Raw genomic sequence first — 21,546 nt, 5'->3', positions numbered from 1 at the left:
GGAAAGAGGAAATAGTGTGTGGAGGAGAATCGAGGGGAAAGTGAGGTACCCTCTGCAAGTCCCTGCATGGTTCCCCACCACATAACTGGGCACGGCTCACCCTGCATTGGAACCACATAACTGGGCCACAGTTTGCCTCAAGAGAGGCTGCTAGGGGGAGGAAAAGTGGGAAGGCTGCAGATGGGGGGCAGATGAAGCATGGCTGGTGGGTGGGAGGGAGATAAGGAAGCAGGAAAAGGGGAGAGGCCTTGGGGGCTTTCAGGGAAAGGAAAGACAAAATAGTAGAGGAGGGATAAAATTAGATGCCCCCCTGCAAGTTCTTGTAGGTCCCCTGTTTGTCAATATATCTAATTCTCAGCACGGCTTCATCTGTGAATACTTAAATCTGGATCCATGTACAGGCAAGATGGGACTTTTCTACAAGCCCGAGAAAGCCCCATTGGTTGTTTAAAAAAACTGAAGTAAGAGAAGCCGCCTTTAATGAAGAGAATTACCTTTACTAAATTAATGCCCTCTGAGATCTCAGTGGTCATTGTGGGAGTTGCTAGGCAACCATAACTATATTGTCAGCATTCTAGCCTTGGTTTCTGTCAGTAAAAGGCAGTGGAAAGGGACAGGGACTTTTCCAGGGCTATTTTGGCCTCCCAGACCACCCATGCTTTCCTCCCTCTTGAAAATGTGGATTTATTCTCGATGCTTGGGGATCCAACAATAGGCCAGGCAGCGATTACAAGCCAATTTGCTTTCGTGCAATTTGCATAACTCACTTGATGCCACACAGCTTGTGTGACTCGGCTGTGCCTGGCAGTGGTCACCACCCAACTCCTTTGAGTGACTTGCTGCTGGATCACTTTTGCAACTTGGCCAGGCTTTTCTGAGGAAGAGGTTGCCAGGGGGAGGAAAGGTGGGATATCTGAGACCCAGTGTGATAGCGTGGTGATAGTGGCAGCCTGGGTTCTGGGAGACCGAGGTTCAAACCGCTGGTCTGCCATGGAGGCTTGCTGGGTGACCCGGGGCCAGCCACTCTCTCTCTCTCAGCCAAGAGTTTTGTGAGGATAAAACGGGGGAGAGAAGAATGATGTGGGTCTCCAGTGGGGAGGAAGGTGGGGTATAAAAAGTATATAATTATGCATTATATGGGGGGTGGGAAAAGAAAGGTTGGTGGGAGGGAGAGCAGGAAGCAAGGAAAAGCTAGAGGATATGGAAGCTGCCAAGAGGTGAGAAAACAGAAATCGTGTGGGGAAGGCGATACGCGGGAATATGTACTGTGATCCCCCACAAGTCCTTGCAGCTTCCCTTCTTCTGCTTTACGTAGCATCTCCCTTAAGTGTTCGCATATATCACTGTGAGAAATCTTATAAAAACCCTGCAAGATCCTTCTTCTTCTTCTTCTTCCCCACCGCTGTGATGGATGGATACGCAGCCCTTTCCGTCGCTATGCAGGATCTTAAGCAAGGGAGGGTTTATTCAGTCCTCCCCTGCTTTCTTGCCCAAGCTGCTTTTATGGCCGCGTTGCCAGTTTCAGTCCTCCCCTGCTTTCTTGCCCAAGCCGCTTTTACGGCCGCGTTGCCAGTAAACAAACAAATAAATAAATATTATCAAGGCAGCTGATCTGTGACTGGAATCGCAGATTTTCCAGAGCCATAACTTTTGACTTTCTGAAACACCTCTGGAAATCATCATCCTTCTTCTTGGTCCAGGTATGGATGGATGCAGGCACTCAGATCTTCTTCTCTTACGCAATCTGCCAGGGATGCCTGACGGCTTTGGGCAGCTACAACAAATACAACAACAATTGCTACAGGTAAGAATGGCCCTTAAGCTATTCAGGGCTTCCCCCGTGCACTTGGTATCGAAATCTTTGGGACTCATTGCCTCTGTCTACCCCTTTCATTCCTGTGGAGGTCTGCACCATGCAGTTCCTCATCCAGTTAAATTCTACAGTGGGAATATTTGATAAAACTTACTATCCATCAATGTTTTTCTCATTATTTCCACCCCTGGTCATAGTGATTTCTTTTGCATTGTCCAAATCACTTAATTGCCCCCTGGGGGGGAAATCAATGTCTTCTTCCTCGATGCAAAGATTTGTGTACCAAATAGTAACGCGGTCTCCATTAGTTTTGCAAAGGCAATTCTGTTAAGAAGAGATGATTTAATTTTCCCTTTCTATACAGGCTGTAATAACCGTATTGAGTTTCTTCCTGGCCTGCTGTCCTTTGTTTCCAAGCACATCCTTTGCCACTAGCAGCAATTTATTTTTTTTGGAATTGGGCCACAAGTCCTAAGCATGAGAGAGTTCCTGTCTAGAGTATCTTTGCAGGTCCACTACGTGCCTGAGGTTGTCCACCTGTCTTGAGGTGTATCCAACACACCTCAGTGGAGTTCCTCTCCAACAAAGTAGTGTTCTGTTAACTCAAGGATTGTTGCTCAAGCCCTAGACATGGCACGATTCTTGCTTGTAACATACCCAGCTTCAAAACTATATTCTCTAAGTTCACTCTCCAGGTGTACAAACATACGTTTAGACCAACGTGGCAATGCTGACTTTTTCTACGAAACGACCCCTGGTTTAGACCAACGTGGCAATGCTGATGCTATGCCTTGTGCAACTGGAAATTGCTTATTGGATACAATGCGGTTTTACTTGTGTGACAGCTTACATGATTTTTTAAAAGAGCACTTCTGCTAACACAGTTATACTAATTGGCTTGGGAGCCCCATGTGGTTCTTCGGCATGCCCCTTGTGTCTGTTCTGAACACTGTTCCCCATTATGGCACCTGCCCAAGTCTCCCTCTAAGCTGTGGAGTCCTGTGAGCAAATATTCTACTTGGTGAGCTCCTGGCATTAAAGTTGTGAGCAAGCAATTTGGCTGCTGCATGAATTAGTTTGCTCTGGAGCCATCCTTCCTGAGCTAAGACAAAAATGTGTGAGCCAAAGGTTACGAAACTGTGAGCTAGCTCACACTAACTCAGCTTAGAGGGAACACTGCACCTGCCCAATGTTTCAGAAAATTAGGCAAGGCCCTTCCTTAGTGGGGCTTGTGGTGGACAGGTGACTTCCACCTTGAGACAGCCACAGCTGGAGGACACAGATAAGCTGTGAGCCTCCCTGAGCGACCGGCCTCGTACCAGGGATGGAAGTAAATGTGGCTTTTGGTTGATGGTAACTGCAAATGGCTCTGACTGGGATGGCCCAGGCTAGTTGGTCTGGTCAGATCTTGGAGGCTAAGCCCTGGTCAGTATTTGGATGGGAGACCACCAAGGAAGTCCAGGGTCGTGACACAGAGGCAGGCAATGGCAGATCATCTCTGAACATCTCTTGCCTTGAAAGCCCTTTTGGGGTTGCCACAGTTGGCTGCGACTGGATGGCACTTTCCACCACCACCACCATCTGCAGCTGTGGCTCCCCATGAGCCATGGAGTGAATACCACTGGGCTAACAGGATAGCTTTTATGCTAGCAGAACAGGACCATAGGAGACACTTACAGATGCACATCTATCAGAAAGCTGAACAGCCGCACCCTTGTAAAGAACAGCCAAAACTGCCATAACAAGCATTTCTCTCTCCCTCTCGCTCACTCTTTCTGGGTTTTCCCCAACAGGGATTGCTTTATGCTCTGCTTCCTAAACAGTGCCACCAGCTTTGTCGCTGGCTTTGCCATTTTCTCCGTATTGGGTTTCATGGCACAAGAACAGGGGATGTCCATCTCGGAAGTGGCTGAATCTGGTAAGCGTGTGGATGGTAGCAAATTGTTGCAGTTCTGCAACAAGGACAGTGGTAAATTGGACTGGCTTTTTAGGAATAGGGACCTCCCAATAGGCTGTGGTGGCTCAGAGGTTAAGACGCTGAGCTGCAGACTGGAAGGTCTGTAGTTCGGCGGTTCGAGACCCTAGTGCCGCGTGACAGTGTAAGCTCCTGACTCTGGCCCCAGCTCCTGCCAACCTAGCAGTTCGAAAGCAAGAAATTGCAAGTAGACAAATAGGTACCACTTTGGTGTGAAGGTAACAGCGTTTAGTCATGCCGGCCACATGACCATGGAAACGTCTTCGAACACTGCTGGCTCTTCAGCTTGGAAATGGAGATGAGCACTGCCCCCTAGAGTTGATTTGACTGGCTTTCGAGCAAGGGAAACCTTTACCTTTACTTTTTACCTCCCGATAACCCTGAGCAGACTCACAAAAGTTGTCAGTGATGTTGATGGGAAAATCTGTGAACTGCTTTTTCAAGAACAGCTGTACCAGGACTATGGCTTGCCCAAAGTCACCCAGCAGCTGCGAGTGAAGGAGTGGGGAATCAAACCCAGTTCTCCGAGATTAGTGTCCACACACTTAACCACTACACCAAACTGGGCACAATCACCAAATGGTTGCCACAGGAGGTAGAGCCAGTCACAAAACAGCTGCTGCAGGAGGTACAGCCAACCACAAAATCAGGGATCAAGGTTATATACAGCTCTAATAGTAACTATGGCAATAACATTTCCAGGAGAAGCTCTGTTTAACAGAATACCTTTTAATTTGTACAGCCAATTGTACAGCCCTGCTGGGGAAAAGCCCCTCCTAGCCACACCCACTTTCTAAAAGCACTTGGCGGGCACCAGGAAAGGTTTCAGAGAGCACCACGTTGGGGATGCCTGTTCTACTGTCTACCTGTTCCTCAAGCATGGCAATTCTTGTGAATTTTTTGCCCTTTGATCCAAATTGGGCTTACTTTGAAGTATGTTCAAGATCCTTGGTAGTCCAAGTTCCTAGGAGGAAAGTTGGAAAACATAACTAAAGGGGAAAGCCTGTTTTTTGTGTTTTTTTAAAAAGAAATGTCTGGAAAGATCCACAAACAAGTCTGGGGAACAGGATTTGAATGGAAAAAATAAAACTATTGATCGAGCTCAGCTGTCAAAATACATGTGTGCAGTTTGCCTGTTGTAGGATGCTGGTGGTAGTGGAACATCTGTTCCACAAACAAGTCTGGGGAACAGGATTTGGATGGAAAAAATAAAACTATTGATCGGGCTCAACTGTACATGACAGGGTCAAAATACATGTGTGCAGTTTGCCTGTTGTAGGATGCTGGTGGTAGTGGAACATCTGTTCACCCATGTTTTGTTTGATTGGCAGGTCCTGGCCTAGCATTCATTGCCTACCCCAAAGCAGTCACCCTGATGCCCATATCTCAGCTCTGGTCCTGCTTATTTTTCCTGATGCTGATCTTCTTGGGGCTGGACAGTCAGGTACACAAAGAATATATCCCCTTCCAAGTTCAGGTTTTGTATTCTGTCACTGAGAATATAAATGGTACCTGAACTGGAGGGTCTTGCATGAATAAATGATAAAAGGAAATCAGTTACCTAGTAAGGTTGCCTGGTCATAGTAGGGTAACCAGGGTCCATTCTGGGATTTTCTGGCACGTGCACAAAGCTCACATGCCACGATGACCCGGAAGTGATGTCATCACATCACTGATGTCAGGGGGGGTGACACTCTGGTTTTTGGGCAAAACTCTATTTATTTTTTATTTATTTCTCACATTTTTTTTGGGTAAAAATTTTATTCAGGACATAAACATTCATATTCAACCTTACATTTTCCATATTATTCTCATCATAATCAACCTTAAATTTTTTTGCTTAATCCCTGTTACATTTTTATCCCGCCCTCCCCGCAAGCGGGGGTCTATGGTCTGAGCCCAATTTTACCATAGGGCTTTGCCCCAAAACTAGAGCGTCACCCCCGACATCAGCAACATGATGAGATCACTTCTGGATGATGTCATGACATCGCATTCAGGGGCATTTGCAGATGGGGGAATCCCCGCCAGCCAGCTGGCCAGCAGTGGAAAGGGGCCCACAAAAGTGGGGGGGACCCCTGCTTGGACCAGGGGCCTGGCAACCCTAGTTATCTAGACTGGAAAGTGGAAACATTGTGGGGAATTTCAGGGAGAGTTGGTGTGGTATAGTAGTTAGAGTGGGGTGCGTCACGTTTGTTGATCTTGTGAGCACTTATGGATTTTGAAACCAAGTACCACCATACAGTGCTCACCAAGGTGTGTGTGTGTGGGGGGGCTGTTCAGTTAATCACAAAATGGCTGCTATGGGGGCTGGGGGCAACTCACAACATTTTGAGAGGTTCCAAACTAAGAGGGTAAATTTCTCAAAAATTCCCTATTGGTGGCAAACTATTACTGCACATGAAAGGGGTGGCGAGTACCTCTCTCTCTGAAGTGCTAATTTTTTATTTGAAGAGAGGGTTTTTTGTTTTTTTTTTAATAAGGATGAGCATTAAAAATGTGTCTTTCCTCATCGGCAATGTGGTGTAGCCTTTTCTACCACCACCTTCTGCTGCATGTGGGGACCGAGATCGAGTCAGGCAGCCTCTGCCCAGAGTCTCTTGAACGGATCTTTCCTAGGCTGCTATCTCAGACTCTTTCAGTGGGTGGCGCCAAAGGAGAGGGCTGTGGCTCAGTGGTCGAGCATCTGCTTTGCCTACCCAAGGCCCCATGTCCAAGCCCCAGCATCTCCAGTTAAAAGGATCAGATAGCAGGTGATGTGAAAGGCCTCTGCCTGAGACCTTGGAGAGCCGCTGCCGGTCTGGGGAGACAATACGAACCTTGACGGGCCGAGGATCTGATTCAATATAGTGCAGCTTCTTGTGTTCATATGTGACTGTACCTGAGAATTCATGCATGCAACTCTTGCACCCGAACACCAAGAGCAATGAAATGTCTTGCCTGTGTTAGCATCCAACTACTTCAGCTTGGGCCAAGGCAACTGTGTATATTTCCCATTGCACAAAAGATTCAGGCCCTAGACTGTGCTTTTGGTGTGCTGTTGCAAATCAACACAGGCCCTGGTCACACAGAGCATTAGCCACGCTAGAGAGACGGAAGATAGGTGGATTTTCCGGGTCTCACCGCCACATCTGGGAAGCGTAGAGCTCCCGTGGCTCAACCGAGGCTGCCTGCTGAAGATGCGCGGCAAAAAGCTAGTACCTCAGAGGTACTAGTTTCCGGAAACCGCGGGGCTAGGGCGGGCATCTGATCGCGTTTCCGGTGGCATCCAGCGCCCGCCCATGCCCCATTGCAAAAAGGGTTTTTTTCGAAGTCTCCAGGGATGCGCACAAGCACCCAACGGGGCATGCACATACTTCAGGTTAAAAAAACCAAAACACAACCCTGTTTGCCACACCGCTTCTTTGGCGCGTTGTGTGATCGGCACCTCCCCCCTAACCACGGGACCTCGACGGGACCGCGAGGGGACGCCTGATCGTGCAGTTGCGCATTATTTCGCTGCGGGGCAAACAGCCCCCCCCTGCGATATCCGGCCCATGTGACCGGGGCCACACATGAGCATACATATGAGGGTGCTTTCTACTGAATCAGACCATCGTTCCATCAAAGTCAGTATTGTCTACTCAGACTAGCAGTGGCTCTCCAAGGTCTCAGGCTCAGGACTTTCACATCACCTACGATCTGATACTTAACTGGAGATGCCAGGGCTTGAACCTGGGGGCTTCTGTGTGCCAGGCAGATGCTCTGCCACTGAGCCACAGCCCTTCCCCTGAAACGGCTTGAAAAGCTTTGCTTGCATTGCTGTACCACAACCCAAGTGCTCCATATGCTGACAATTGCATCTGAATGGGTGCTATAGGGGTTCTCATTTGCCCACTTATAGCCAAAGACCTCCAGGTAATTGTGGCCCTTCCCCACTGATGCTCACCTGATCAGTGGGCAGAAACCGGGGCCAAATGAAGGGGGGGGGATCATTCTGGGGAGAGAAATTAAAAAGAAAAAATAAGGCCTTATTTACTTACAGGAAGTTCTGACCACGGAGTTCCTGGTGATTCCTAGAGCTACCCGTGTCACTTCTGCAGTCGCTCTAGGAATCGCCGTGAACTTCCTATAAGTAAACGAGGCCTTACTGTTGTTTTTAATTTTTCTCCCAGAATCCTGCCCTGCCCGGTTGCCAGAAAACAAAAGGCTGGTGGGGAGGAGGGCAGGGAAAGAACATTTCTGAAGTCTGTCTTCTTCCTTGATGCGGTTTCTTCCACAGTTTGTCTGTGTTGAGAGCTTGGTGACAGCCATTGTGGACCTGTTTCCAGAAATCTTTCGCAAGAAGGGACGGAGAGAACTGCTGATCCTGGGCATTGCAGTGATCTGCTACCTGCTTGGCCTGCTGCTGGTCACTGAGGTCTGTGGTGGGGGAGGGGAACATGAGTGGTTATGGAGGAAGTCTGTCAGATGTATTATAATAAAGATATTCAAAGGTGTTCTCCAGATCTGAATAAATCATACAAGTGTTCAATAGAAGCTGTCACACTGATTGCATAAGCGCTGTCTCTCCCTCTCAAGGGACATTTCCTTATATTCTGGTACTTGTCCCAGGTACATCTCTGTCTCTGTCTTGTCCCGATTTTGGCCTTTGGGGTAGGGACGCCATCTTCCAGGTGGGACCTGGGGATCCCCTGGAATTACAGCTCATCTCCAGTCTACAGCGATCAGTTCTCCTGTAGAAAGCGGATGCTTTGGAGGGTAGACTAGGGTTGCCAGCCCCCAGGTCTGGGTGGGGGTTCCTCTGCTTCTGGGGGCTCCAATGGGTCGCCGGCCAGCTGGCCAGTGGGGGAAGCCCCCCCAAGCCCCGGCCACCTGTGGCCACCCCTCTCCCTCCCCTTCTACAGAGATTTAAAGGGCTTCAGCTAATTGGTGGGGAGCACATGGCCTGCCGATCAGCTGGGGTGCCCTTTACATCTTTCGGCAGGGAGGGAGAGGGGCTGTTGCCGGCCACAGCTCTGCTTGCAAAAAGATCCTTTAAAAGGTCTCTTTGTGAGCAGGGTGGGAGCCGCAGCGCTTGGGGCTGATTTCCCAGTCGCGATTCGCCACTTGGGATTCAAGCCCACGTGCCACTGCCCCACTCACTGAGGGGCCAGGGTTTGTGGCCAGCCTGGTACAAAGCCTGCAGGGCTTATTTAAGCCTGATTTGCAGGAGGAGGGTCTACCTGAAGGTGTGACTGGAGCTATCACTGGAGACAGAGGGCTCTCTTTAGTTAAAGCCCAGTGAAAAGATCTTCAGGCCTCATTCTAGTTTTGCCTCCAGCACTGACTGTTTAAAAGCTTTATGTACCCTGCTGTGAGATGTGGCCAGACTGATAAATAAAATACATGTATAAAATGACTGGTGATCTCAGCAGGATAGGGAGGGGGAGTCTAAGTAACTGGACCACCGAGTCCCTCTCCTTTGACAAAGATAACATTTGGGTTGTTGAAAATACACGTAGACGTACGGTGAGATGCAGGAAGAAAGGACAATTGATGTAAGTGATTATGTAAACACCACTACCATGATGAGTTGGTATCTTTCTCGTAGGGAAAAAAGTTCTTGCAAGGCACATTCTTCTTTGCAAAGGGCCTTCTTCTTACTGCTCTCTCTCCCCCCCCCCCAATTCCTTTTGCAGGGTGGAATGTATGTTTTCCAGCTGTTTGATTACTATGCAGCCAGTGGCACCTGCCTTCTCTTCCTGGCGCTCTTTGAAGTCGTTTGCATTGGATGGGTTTATGGTAAGTCAGTCGCATTCTTCCAAAGAGAATACAAGAGCTGTACTACATGCCGACTCGTTCACCCAGTAGGACTGCCTGAGAAGCAGAGGCCATTCAGGGCATTACACAGCAGCAAACTCAAGTTGGCTACTCAACTGGGCGCTGCAGCCAATCCTGGCTCTCTGATCCCTGTAACTGCGTGATGTGCATTTTCAAATGCATGTTTATCTCATTCATATAACACATTTTTAGGTATAGACTTAAAAGAGGTACGTGAAATGATCACACATGCTTTGTAAGGGTGAGTCCCAGGGTGAAAATCCGGACTACATGTGAGGTCTGTGATGGATCTCCTGCATTTTTTTTAGGGTCATGGAGGGACGGGTGAGTTTCCCCTCTTCTGTAATGCCATTTGCCCTGTCTCAGTGCTGCCCTTAGAAATGATATCTGCCTGGCACAGGAAGCAATTTCAGTATCCCCAGGATGCCTGAAGAAGTGAGCAGTGACTCACGGAAGCTCAGACCCTGCTGCAAACTTTGTTAGTCTTTAAGTTGCTAGTGGACTCTTGTTCTTTTCTACTGCTCTGGATACCTGTATGTTTTTTCCTGCGGAGAAAATAGAAGCCTGGGGGTTATAAAGACCACAGCAGGGCGGGAAGAAAGGGATAACACCCTTCCCCCGGCAACATAGCCCTGATCTGGCTCTCTTTTACATACATGAATGCGTGCACACAAGTATCTATTTTTGCTATTTTAAAAAATAATAGGAGAAGAAACTATGTTATTCAGATGAGATCACAATAGACCCAGATTATCACACTCTTATAATTTGGGTCAGATTACATCTCATACGTCACTCAGTTCCGCTCAGTGGAATTCAAACCATCCTAATCTATCATCCAAAGTGGTCCATCCTGAGTGATAGAGATACAGGCTTGTGGAAATATAAATGCTTCTGCCTGTTCCAAGTTGAACTCACAAGATATTCTTCACAATTCCTAACCCTCAAATTAAGAGAGAGAGGGGCTGTAGCTCAGTGGTAGAGCATCGGCTTGGCATGCAGAAGGTCCCAGGTTCAATCCTTGGCACCTCCCGCTAAAGGGATCAGATGTGAAAGACCTCCACCTGAAACCTTGGGGAGCTGCTGCCAATCCGAGTAGATGATACTGACCTGGATAGACCAATGGTCTGATTCTTTATAAGGTAGCTTTTGTGTGAGTATGAATGACCATCACTGAAGGATTCTTAAATTGCCAAGGTAGCGTTGATGAAATCTTTAAGACAACTTTTAGATACATTGCTAAAGATGATGACGACTAATATGGGGAGGGGGTCGGGGCTCACTGGCAGAGCATATGCTTGGCATGCAGAAGATCTTCCCATTAGTCCCTGGCATCTCCCGTTAAAGGGGTTCAGGTAGCAGGTGTTAGGAAAGACCTTCGGCCGCCTGATGGCTCCTGTCAGTTCGGATCAGTGGTTTTGACATGCTAAGACAGCCTCAGAGATGCTCATCTCCCATCCCTTAAGTAATTGCTGGCATCTGCAGCAATTACTTATGCAAAAGAGGGACTTCAGCAAGACAGATCAGGAATTCATAGCTGCTTTCTAATGGGTTGCAGCAGCTGGAAAGGATCAAGAAGGGATCCCCTGGCCGGCAGTGTGCAAGCCTACACATTTCTACAGAACTGAAATGCGAGATCTTTCTTTAGTAGATTTTTTTGTTTTACTTCTACCCCAAATCTCTCCTTCACCCTGCACTGCCTGCCTTGAAAAAGGATGCATACGTGGTATAAAATACTGGGTAGGTTAATGCCCCCCAAAGCCCAGGAAATGCCGTATCTCTCCCCTTTGCTTCCCCCATCTGTGGGTTGGCCGCCCAAATCCTCTTTGCTTACACCTCCGAAATATTACAGCAAGCATCAAGAATAAAGACACATGTTCCTGGCTTCCCTGCTGCCAGCCCTGACAACGCCACCCACGGCCTGGCAGCTTTCTCCCTGCTTGTCAAAGCCATCGGCCTTATAAAGACTGGAGGATTTCCTGCGTACAGCTTTATTTCCATGAAAGGATCACTGCGGTTTCCACCCTGCTTGCTTGCTTGCTGCTGCAGTTGCCAAAGGGAAGAGCCTAGGGGGACTGGCGAGGAAAACAAAACCCTGCTTCTAAAAGCTTTGGCATACAATGGCATTGGAAGCCAGATGCTGAGATAGTACTGCGTAGGGAGGAGAATTTACAAACAAGCCACAGTATGCATTGTTGGAGTGAGCAATGCCTGGACACTGGGGGCACGACATCGCTCTAGGTGTGGATAGGTGTTGTCTCCTTGAATGGGATGCCTCTCTTTGTCTTAACCTGGGAGCTGCCCTCTGCCCTCTCCTCTCCCTTTGTCCTCTTGCTGTCTGCACATGGCCTTCCATGGAGTCAGATGTCTCTGCAGGTCTCTCCTGTAGGTACAATGCCTTCATACTCCCACACGCATGATGCCGGACAAGCTGGCCACTTGGGATAGGGGAGGTACACTTTAGATTAGGTTTCTCTCTCTCCTTTCGACTGCATCCTGAACATGAACTAGACGCACCTGAATAAATGTACCATTTTTTGCAATATACTTCTTGGGAGATTCATTTACTGGACTCAGGATCACGCTTCTATGACTGGGCAAAACTCTGCTGTATTAACCAAATATCAGAGTATACACAACTCTCAGATTAACAGTTCCGACATTATCTCCTGTTGGAAAGAAATTGGGTTAAAGAGGCTAAATAACTGAGGTTGTCCTTTGGGTGAAAGGATGTCCCGCACAACCTTGGAGGTGGCCAGGGAATGAATCCACACACACCCACCCCATCTCATGTATCTTTGAATAAACATCCGTATCCTTCCTGCACAACCACACTCTCGCGTGGACCAATCCAGAGACAAGGAGCTGGTGCGGAGTGAGAGCAGAGAGTGGGAGCCCTGAACTAGGGGAGCCCCCCCCCCCACGTTTCACCTTAGCCAAAAAAAATCACTAGGTGGCCTTAGGGAGGGATGCTGCTACTCCCACAGACTTGGATCTATATTTCAGGTGTATTGTAGGGGGTACAAGGATAATGAAACTGTGGGTCCTTTGAATGCTTGAACCGTAATATAAAATGGCTAAGGACTGTTTATTACATTATTTCCAGTGCAAGCTAGGGTTGTCAGCTCCGGGTTCATAAATATCCGGTGATTTGAGGATGGAGCCTGGGAGGATGGGCTTCAGGGAGGGGAGGGACCTCAGTAGGGTGTTTTTTAAAAAATGCTTGATTGCAGTTATTAAATGTTACAAAACACAATAAAGTCAGCAAAAATCAAACCGTAAAATAACGAACTTCTGCGGACAGTTTAGACCAAACTGGAATTCACCAGTTCTTGAGTAGTACTTTACCACAGTAGTAGAGTATGTCCACCTTTACGATTGTAGCCCTGTTTTCAAGGTAAGTCGTAACTATAGTTCTTTTAACTCTCTTCTTACAATAAAAAACACACACATGAAGAGATTGACAGGCTGCCCTTTGAGTTTGTGATATATTGGTTGATAAATTACTCTGTGCCTCAGTTAGAGGAACCCATTTCTCCAACCTCCATAGGGTATAATGCCATATGGTCCACTTTCCAAAGCAGCCCCTTTCTCCAGAAGTGCCATCTATGGAGTCTGGAGATCAGCTGTCATTCCAGGAGATCTCCAGGCCCCACCTGGAGGCTGGCAACCCCAAACCTAAGCCAAGTCAGTAGCCTTAAAAGGGTGGTAAAAATGGCCAGTTTCTGGTGGCTACCGAGTTCCTGCTGGCTGCTCGTATATTTGCAGAGAATGTTGGACTTGGTCTGGTCCAGGAAAACATTTCTTAGGAACTGAAGCAAGAATGCTTCCTGAGGATCACTAAACCCAGATTACTTTACCTTAACCATGAAGATACCTTAACCATGCAATCCTGAACAGGGTTGCACCCTTCTGAGTCCTTTGACTAAGCCCCCACCTCGAGTCTCAAGATGCTCGTGGGAAAAGTGGGCACACAAGGGTTCTTAAATAAATATTTAATGGTTTAGAAGGAAACTCTGGTTGGGATTGCACTAAATATGCCCTCTTTCTTACTACATTTAAGATACATTTGAGGAACATATTTTAATGCTTCCCCCCACACACACACCCCGTAAGGAAAAATAGAGATCACCCAAGACTGGATTTAGCCTACTTTGGCTGTAAGCAATATGAACTGAAGGTCGAAACAGATGAAATGGCTGGATATGATGAACTAATCTTATTTCCAGTACATTTTCTTTCTTTCTTTTTTTAAATCAGAGGCCCTGAAAGGCCCTGATATGGGCAGTGATGTGTGCAGGTTTTTTTTTTTTAAATTCTGCCTATTCCATTTTCCTTTCCCCAAATGGCCCACTGAACTACCGTTGCAGTGTGTTGCCTGTATGATCGTTATAGAACCTCCTGTGCCTGCCACTTATGGAAGACCAACATGCTGGAGTTCTGATCACAGCTCTTACATCTTGCCTAGTCTGACAAACCATAAAAAACCCCATGAAATATACATTCTGGATACCCTACGGAGCATAGGCGGCCAGGATGATTGAAAGGGGGCACGGGATGGTGACTTATTATTAGTCAGACTTGTCTATGCCAGCTGGCAGTGGGTTTCAAGTACATGTTTTTCACATTCCCTACTTCCTGATCCTTCTAACTGGAGAATGTCAGGGTCTGAACCTGGGAACTTCTGCATGCCAAACCGAGGCTCTACCATGGAGCCACAGCTCCTCCTACATGACGTTTAACCATTCTTCAGTGGTTCAGCTTCACCAAGAAGTTCTTGGTTGCCCTAAAAATTTAGGAAAAGAGCCATAAACTGAAGTTCATGTGTAGGTTGCAGATCATGAATTTCAGGATACATGCAAGAGTGGCCATTCCGTGCTCTTGAAGAACCTTTCCGTGCAGCTAGCTGTATAGATGAACATTTTGGAGACTGGATCAGTGTCATTTTTTTGGAACCAGGAGACTGGACTGCTGTCTGAGAAAAGGTTTTGGTTTGCATAGGCTGTTGCTCCATGCTGGCATTTCAACTTCTGTGCATGGTGTTGTTCGGCATAACAGCAAACGCCGCCCATTCGTTAAATGAAAGCTCTGCTCAAGAAGTCATTCAAGGCCCTTCTCTCCAGCAAATGTACACAATCTTTCTAAACCGATGATGGGGAGAAAGGGTGCCACATCCTTCCTCCAGCGTCTTTGCTGGAAAGCGGTATTGTTGACTGGCTGAACTAATGACTCCTTAAGCTTGATTACGTTTTCCCATCATTTTTTTGAAATACAGAGCAGTCAATGTCCTGCTCAAGGACTCAGTAAACCCATTCATGTCAGGTTCCATTATTCTCTATTGCACTGCCTCTTGCCTTCAATGGATTTGCTGAAACCACTAAATGTGGTGTTTCTGCAGGCAGTGGGTTAAGAAAGAAAAGTTCTAACAGAGTTGCAAACCGGAAATGAACGTCATTGACAGTGCTATTGCAAGGCGACTTTATCTAACAGCTCCTTTCCCCCTTCCACTTAGCTAGGGTTGCCAGGTTCCCCCAGCGTGTGGGGGATCCCCCCGGTTTCTGGTGCTTCTCCCTGGCGCTGGCCAGCTGGCTGGCAGGGCAGAATTACTGCCCCAAACGTGATGTGCCCACCTCACCCGGAAGTGACATAGGCACATTGAGGATGTCAGGGGGCAACACTCTGGTTTTTGGGCAAAACTCTATGGTAGAATTAGCTTCAAATCATAGAGTTTTGCCCAAAAACCAGAGCATCACCCCCTGACGTCACCAACGTGCCTATGTCACTTCTGGGTGATGTAGGCATGGCATGCTTCTTTCCTCCCCTCTCCTGGAGTGTCCCGGTAAGTCCCCCTCCAACTTGTCCTTTGGACCTGACAACCCTACTTTAGCTAACTGCTAATATGGTAGGCTAAAGCTTCATCTGATAGCTCCCCCCCACTCCAGTTTCTGAGCTTGCTAGCTTTGCTTCATGTCTTTGGCTAAACTGCTCTGATGTCCCATTAGGCATGAGCTTATACAGAAGGGGGCTGCACTTTCTACCAATGGCTTAGCTGCCCTGATGTCACAGAGGTCAGGCAACAGGATGTTTTTACCCCTTATAATTTGGACTCCATGAATAAACTCTATTAAATTTAACTGTGTTCATTTTTGTCCAGACTCCCTCAGCTTCTGAATGATACCTAGTTAATTCAGATCCGCTGAGTAATTTTAGAGCTGAGATATTGATGACACACTGCGGATGGTTTGTGATTCCACAGAGAAATTAATATTATCTGTCTTCGGCAGAACAATTATGCAACAATTATGACTGATTAATCCAAAGTCCCTTCCAGATTTCTGAAGACGTCTTCATTGTACATCAGCACAGCCAACATAATGGGGGCGCTTAGAATCTTGGCCTGGGTTGTGGGAAACCCAGATTCATATCCCTGCTTTGATATATAGCTCTTGGCTGTGTATATGTCAGTCAATCCAGTCTCACAGCAGTGCTGTTAAGCTGCTCTAAGATCTTTAGGGGAGTGTAAAGGCAATAAATAAGTTACAAGGCAGGGCTTATGACTATCCGGAATGTTTATGTACTCTTTTCATCCATTAGCCTGTTTTTAAGAGGTTCGTAATATCATGACTTTTTTCTCCCTAAAAATGTGTTCTGTTTCTGTGTGATGGTCTAGGAGCAGACCGTTTCTATGACAATATTGAGGACATGATTGGCTACCGACCGTGGCCCCTGGTTAAACTGTGCTGGCTTTTTTTCACTCCTGGACTTTGTCTGGTAAGTATACAATGCCTTTTGGGGTGGGGGTGGGGTCAAGTTTCAGGTTAATTGAGGCATCTCTGATTTGAAATGGGGAAAAAGGAAGCTCCCATTAGAATCAATCCTGCCCTGAGTAGTAGAGGCTACCATCTTGCTAATGTCAATATAATTCTTAATTATATTGGGCCTTTTGATGCTGGTAGTGGTTCTCTGTACCACTGTCTTGGACAAAAGGAGTGCCAGGGGGAAGGCAGTCAGTTGGCTAGCAGCTATTCCTCCTGTGGTGCGCTGGGAAGGGAAGCTGGGAGTCCTGACCCACCCAGTGGGCATTCCCTACAGAGGTCAGGTGGTGGCGGTGGGTTACCCAAGACAGAAAGAAAAGCCTCTCCGGTGTTGGGAAAACCTTGGCGGGCAGGGTGGAACAGGGCCCGCAGGCCGGAGCAGGACTGTTCCCCTACAGGGTCATTTAATGTGCCCTTGACAAGCATTATAATTTGGTCTGGTATTCGGGTTGTTCACACAGCCTGTGGTGTGCAGCCGGTATTATATTTAGGGTTGTTCACACAGCCTGTGGTGTGCAGTAGTTAGAACACTGGTTCAAATTTCGGCTCACCAATGAAGCTTCCATGGGGATATCACAGTTTCTCAGCCTAACCTGCTGAGGAGACAAAAAGATACGTTTTGATCTGTCCTTGGCTCTTAGGAAATGAATCTTAGTAAATCATGTCCGTGCATCTAGTATCATGATGGAATTCAAGTGTGCAGCGGGAAAAGACAAGAGATTTTTTTTTAAATCCCAAGACACACCCTTGTTTCTCTCTCTGTCTTGGGATAAAATCTCTTGGATTCTTATCAGGTAAGATGTTTTCCTCTTGCGTGTGAGCAAGTCTGTATCTTTAACCAATGTGAGCCTCAAGAATTGTCCTCCTGATAGTTTAGCTGCACAGAACAATGGGTTGGGAGGTCACTGTAGAATGTTATAATGCTGGCCGCCTTCCCTGAATATCAGGGTCCACTCTTAACACAATATTCCAGTATCTTAATCAAAGCAATAGAAGCACTGGTGGTGGGGAAGGAAATGGCTCAGTGGCCGAACCTCTGCTTGGCATGCAGAAGGTCCCAGGTTCAATCCCCACCATCTCCAGTTCAAAGGATCCGGTCGTAGGTGTTATGAAAGGCCCCCACCTGAGAACCTAGAGAGTTGCCAACAATCTGAGTAGAGAATGCTGACCTTGATGGACCAATGGTCTGATCCAGTATAGGGCAGCTTCATGTGCTTATATTCAATGCAATCCCAAGCACTTATTTAAATGCGCAAGTGGGATATGGACATTCAGTGTCAAACTGGACAAGAAAGAGCATTTGTGGAGGCCCTGGCTTTGGACTGGGACTGTGGTAAAACTTTTTCTTTGTGCTGTTTGCTATCTTTCAGTTAGCCCCTCCAGAGCTGCTTTTTATCCCACTAGAAGGAAATATACAGGCTATCTCTGTTTTGCCTGTATATTTCCCCCTTTGGCCAACGGCAGCTCTGTGTGGCTGTTTGAAGTTGAGAAGATATATATTCTTGCATAGGTTGGTAGTTCAAGATCCATTTCCCTGTGTAGTTATTCTCTCAGATTCCAAAATCAACTTGGACTCCTTTCCTGGTGGGTAAAAAAACCCTCCAAGAGTTAGTCCAGATGGGATCAACAAATCAAAAACGAGTAGTTTAAGATTTACTTTCATGTAGCACTTTAACAATTAACCCACATTTTCTTGTTTGATCAAAGACATGCAAATAAGTTGCCTACTGAAATCTGAGACACAGACATTTGCCCTGTGGGTGATTTTCTGCAGGGATGAAAGCATCAAAGGAGAGGAAGAAACCAAGCCTTTGCAGTAGGGTCGGTCTCATGTTTGGAATCAAAGTTAATCCCATGGAACAACATTTATAACATCACACTGTCTGGTTACTTGCGCATTTCAACCCATGGAATACCTATATGGAGATGAGGGAAAGATTGAGAAACTGTCTGCAGCAGAAACAAGCATGTTTGGCTGTTTGTCAAAAATCTGGATCCCCAGAAAGAGGAAATTATATTGACTTGCAATCTGAAATTTAAGTAGAATTGCCAGCCCCTCTGGTGGAGGTGGGGGTCCCCTGCTGCCAGGCCCCCCTGCCACCAATCAGCGGGCTGGTGGGGCAACTTACCAGGAGAGAGAGGAGGGACCAGATGACATAGCTGGCAACATTGCAACATCACTTCCAGCACACATAGGAAGTGATGTAATCACACCAGCAATGTCACTGTGATGCTCTGGTATTTGGGCAAAAACTCTATGGGAGAAGCCATTTTTACCATAGAGTTTTTTGCCCAAATACCAGAGTGTTGCTGTGGCATTGCAGCACGATGATCTCACTTCCAATGCACTCTGGAAGTGACCTTGCCACATTGCCTGGGCCTTCCTCTCTCTCCTGGTAAGTCCCCCCAACCCCCCTCTGGTTGCCAGAAGGGACCAGGATACCCTAAATTAAAGCCAACTGAAACAGCAATAAGAAACAGAAGTGAGTTAGGGTTGCCAGTTTTGGGTTCGGAAATATCTGGAGATTTGAGAGTGGAGCCTGGGAGGGTGGGCTTTAGCGAGGGGAGGGACTTTTAGGTGACAATGCCATACAGTCCACCTTCTAGAGCTGCCATTTCCCCCAGGAGATAGGGTTGCCATTCCCCAGGTCTGGGCGGGGAATCCCCCAGTTTTTGGAGCTTCTGCCTGCCCCCACGCAGTGACATAACAGGGAAGCGATGTCATCGCATCTGTCGGGGCTGCTCCCGCCCTGCCCCAGCATGATCGGGTGGTTCGGGGGGTCCTCCTGCTCTTTGCTTGGGCTCTCTGCCGCCGTCTTCCTCACTCCGGGTCTGCCTTCCACGCTCCCAGCCTTGCTCCTCACTCCCGGGCTCGGTGAGTGTTCTTCGGGCTGGGCCCTCTGCCTTGGCCTCTTAGCTGGTTGCTCTCCTCAGAGGCTGGTGGGCAATGGGTCCCCCACAGCTCCACCGCCCCCGACGTCACCAATGCAAAGATGTCACTTCCGGGTGACGTCAGCAAGTTGGGGATGTCCTCGCCCACTTCCAGAATGCCCCCCAAATCCCCCCACCAGCAAGATGAAGGGACCTGGCATCCCTACCAGGAGAAGTGGGATAAATGTTTTAAATAAATAAATAAGCCATCTATGCAGTCTGGAGATCAGTTGTAATTCTGGGGTTGGCACCCCTAGGGGGCCTTTCATCCTCCCCTCTCATTATAGCTGCCCTTACGCTCACAAGGAGTGCAAAACTGTAGGGGACAGGGACGTCAGCTATAGTCTCAGCTCAACGTGCAGCTCTTTCTCCTGCCCTAGCGCACGACTGAACAAGCTCAGAGGGATCAGTTGTCTGATTGCCCATCTTTTAAAAGAATCTATTAGGGTCGGTTTAAATAAGAAGCTACTAAGGCAAAAGACCCATGTGTCTTCACTTTCACGTAGCTTCCAGGGTGGTGTCGTGGTTGAGAGTGTCAAACTGGTGTCTGGAGAGCTGGGTTCGAATCCTCACTCGTATGGTGGCAAGCCTGCTGGGTGACCTTGGGCCAGTCACACCTCCTCAGCCTAACCTGCCTCAGAGTGTTTTTGTGAGGTTAAAATGGAGGCGAGGAGAATGATGTCAGCCGCTCTGGGTCCTCCTTGGGGAGACAGGCAGGGAACAAATGAATTAATTAAATGAATAACTTGCTGTTTAAACTAGCTTGCAAATAGTTATGCATGCTGAGTTAGCATGCTGGCGGCTGGTACCTAGACAGATGTTGTGCTGGCATACTAAAGGGAGCATGCACAGCGACTCCGCATAGGAAGCAGCACAGGTTAAATGAAAAGCTATAGGAGTGCAAAGTCATACCAGTAATTTCTTTTGCTTTGCTTTGCTGGCATTGTGTTTCACTTGGCCCTTAATAACAGTTGAAAGGGTGGGAAATTGAATTAGAGGGCGATTCTGCATCCGGCATTCGCTCTACGTTTTCTCAACACTGAGGAAAAGGTGCAGCTTAAAACCACATTCAAATGCCCTGGGGCAATGCTGTCCTGACTGCGAAGTCACCCCTGAACGGCCACAAATCTATGCAGAAGGTACCATAAAACCCGGCAATCAAAGAAAGTGAAAGCAGCATGCAATGCAGAGGGGAATTTCTGCTCCAACGTGGGTTTGCTAAAATAACAGAGGGAGAAGCCAATGTAGAATCACCCAGGGACTCTGGTGTTAAGAGTTTAACCTCCCTCTCCCTGCTTTCATGTTGTACGTTGCATGGGCACACACACACCAAGAGTTGCTCCCAATAGGGAGAAAAATTGTACGTTCTTGCATCAGGGCAAATTGCAGGACAGGGGAAGTGGGATTTATATTATGGAAAATAGTACCGGGGGGGGGGAGGTTAAACTCTGCTTCCCCACCAATTCCCGCCTACCTCCATCACTTCCTGTGCGATGCCACCAAAATGGCCTGGGCCTTTCTCTTTCTCCTCCCCATCTCCTGCTGGTTGCCAGGAAGGACCTGGCAACCCTATTGCTCCTGGGTTTTTGGAGTGTCTCGGTGTTCCAGTCTGACCCTCCTTGGTTTTGACAAGATTCAGCTTTTGGCATCCGTGCTCAAAACGCTTCCAAGATCTTATGAGATCAGGCTAGGCTGGCCTATCCAGGTCAGGGCAGCAGTTGTGTGAAGAGGTCCTGGATGGAAGAGATGAGTATATTTATTCAGTTCCTTCCACTGCTCATGAATTCTCTGCCTGTAAACGTTTCTAATTTATCACTTCTCATAGCCGCCGTTCTGTCTGCTTTTATCTTTTCCAGGCAACCTTCCTGTTTTCGCTCATTAGATACAAACCGCTCAAATATAATAATGTCTATGAGTACCCTACATGGGGCATCGTTGTGGGATGGCTGATGGCGCTTTCTTCTATGATCTGCATTCCCCTTTATGTTGTGTACATCTTACTGAAAACCAAGGGATCGCTAAAACAGGTAAAACGAAACAAAACAAGCAAAAAAGCATTGGATCTGCAGGTCACAGAGTCTAGATTGGTTATTGAGTGAGTGTCCATTAGCTGTTGTATGGGCAGGAACGCACAGGAACAGAGTTCCGGCTGGCTCCCGAGTTGGCCACGCCCAGCAGGAACTCATTAGCATAATAGGCCACACCCAACA

The 21,546-nt window shown here is 47.6% G+C and overlaps 1 protein-coding gene across 1 annotated transcript in view; it reads left to right on the top strand.

Moving 5' to 3' along the window:
- Positions 1-21,546, top strand: part of LOC107120243 (sodium- and chloride-dependent betaine transporter-like) — a 96,429-nt gene that overhangs the window by 58,807 nt on the left and 16,076 nt on the right. The window contains exons 8-14 of the mRNA XM_015422894.1: positions 1,701-1,804; positions 3,607-3,731; positions 5,120-5,232; positions 8,050-8,187; positions 9,449-9,551; positions 16,261-16,361; positions 21,193-21,363. Of these exons, the coding sequence (XP_015278380.1) occupies positions 1,701-1,804; positions 3,607-3,731; positions 5,120-5,232; positions 8,050-8,187; positions 9,449-9,551; positions 16,261-16,361; positions 21,193-21,363 (855 nt within the window). The remainder of the gene's footprint in view (positions 1-1,700; positions 1,805-3,606; positions 3,732-5,119; positions 5,233-8,049; positions 8,188-9,448; positions 9,552-16,260; positions 16,362-21,192; positions 21,364-21,546) is intronic.

Source organism: Gekko japonicus, unplaced genomic scaffold, assembly GCF_001447785.1.
Source record: "Gekko japonicus isolate JY-2015 unplaced genomic scaffold, Gekko_japonicus_V1.1 scaffold1229, whole genome shotgun sequence".
In the NCBI taxonomy this organism is placed as follows: Eukaryota; Metazoa; Chordata; class Lepidosauria; order Squamata; family Gekkonidae; genus Gekko; species Gekko japonicus.
This window is presented reverse-complemented; position numbering and strand designations above follow the sequence as displayed.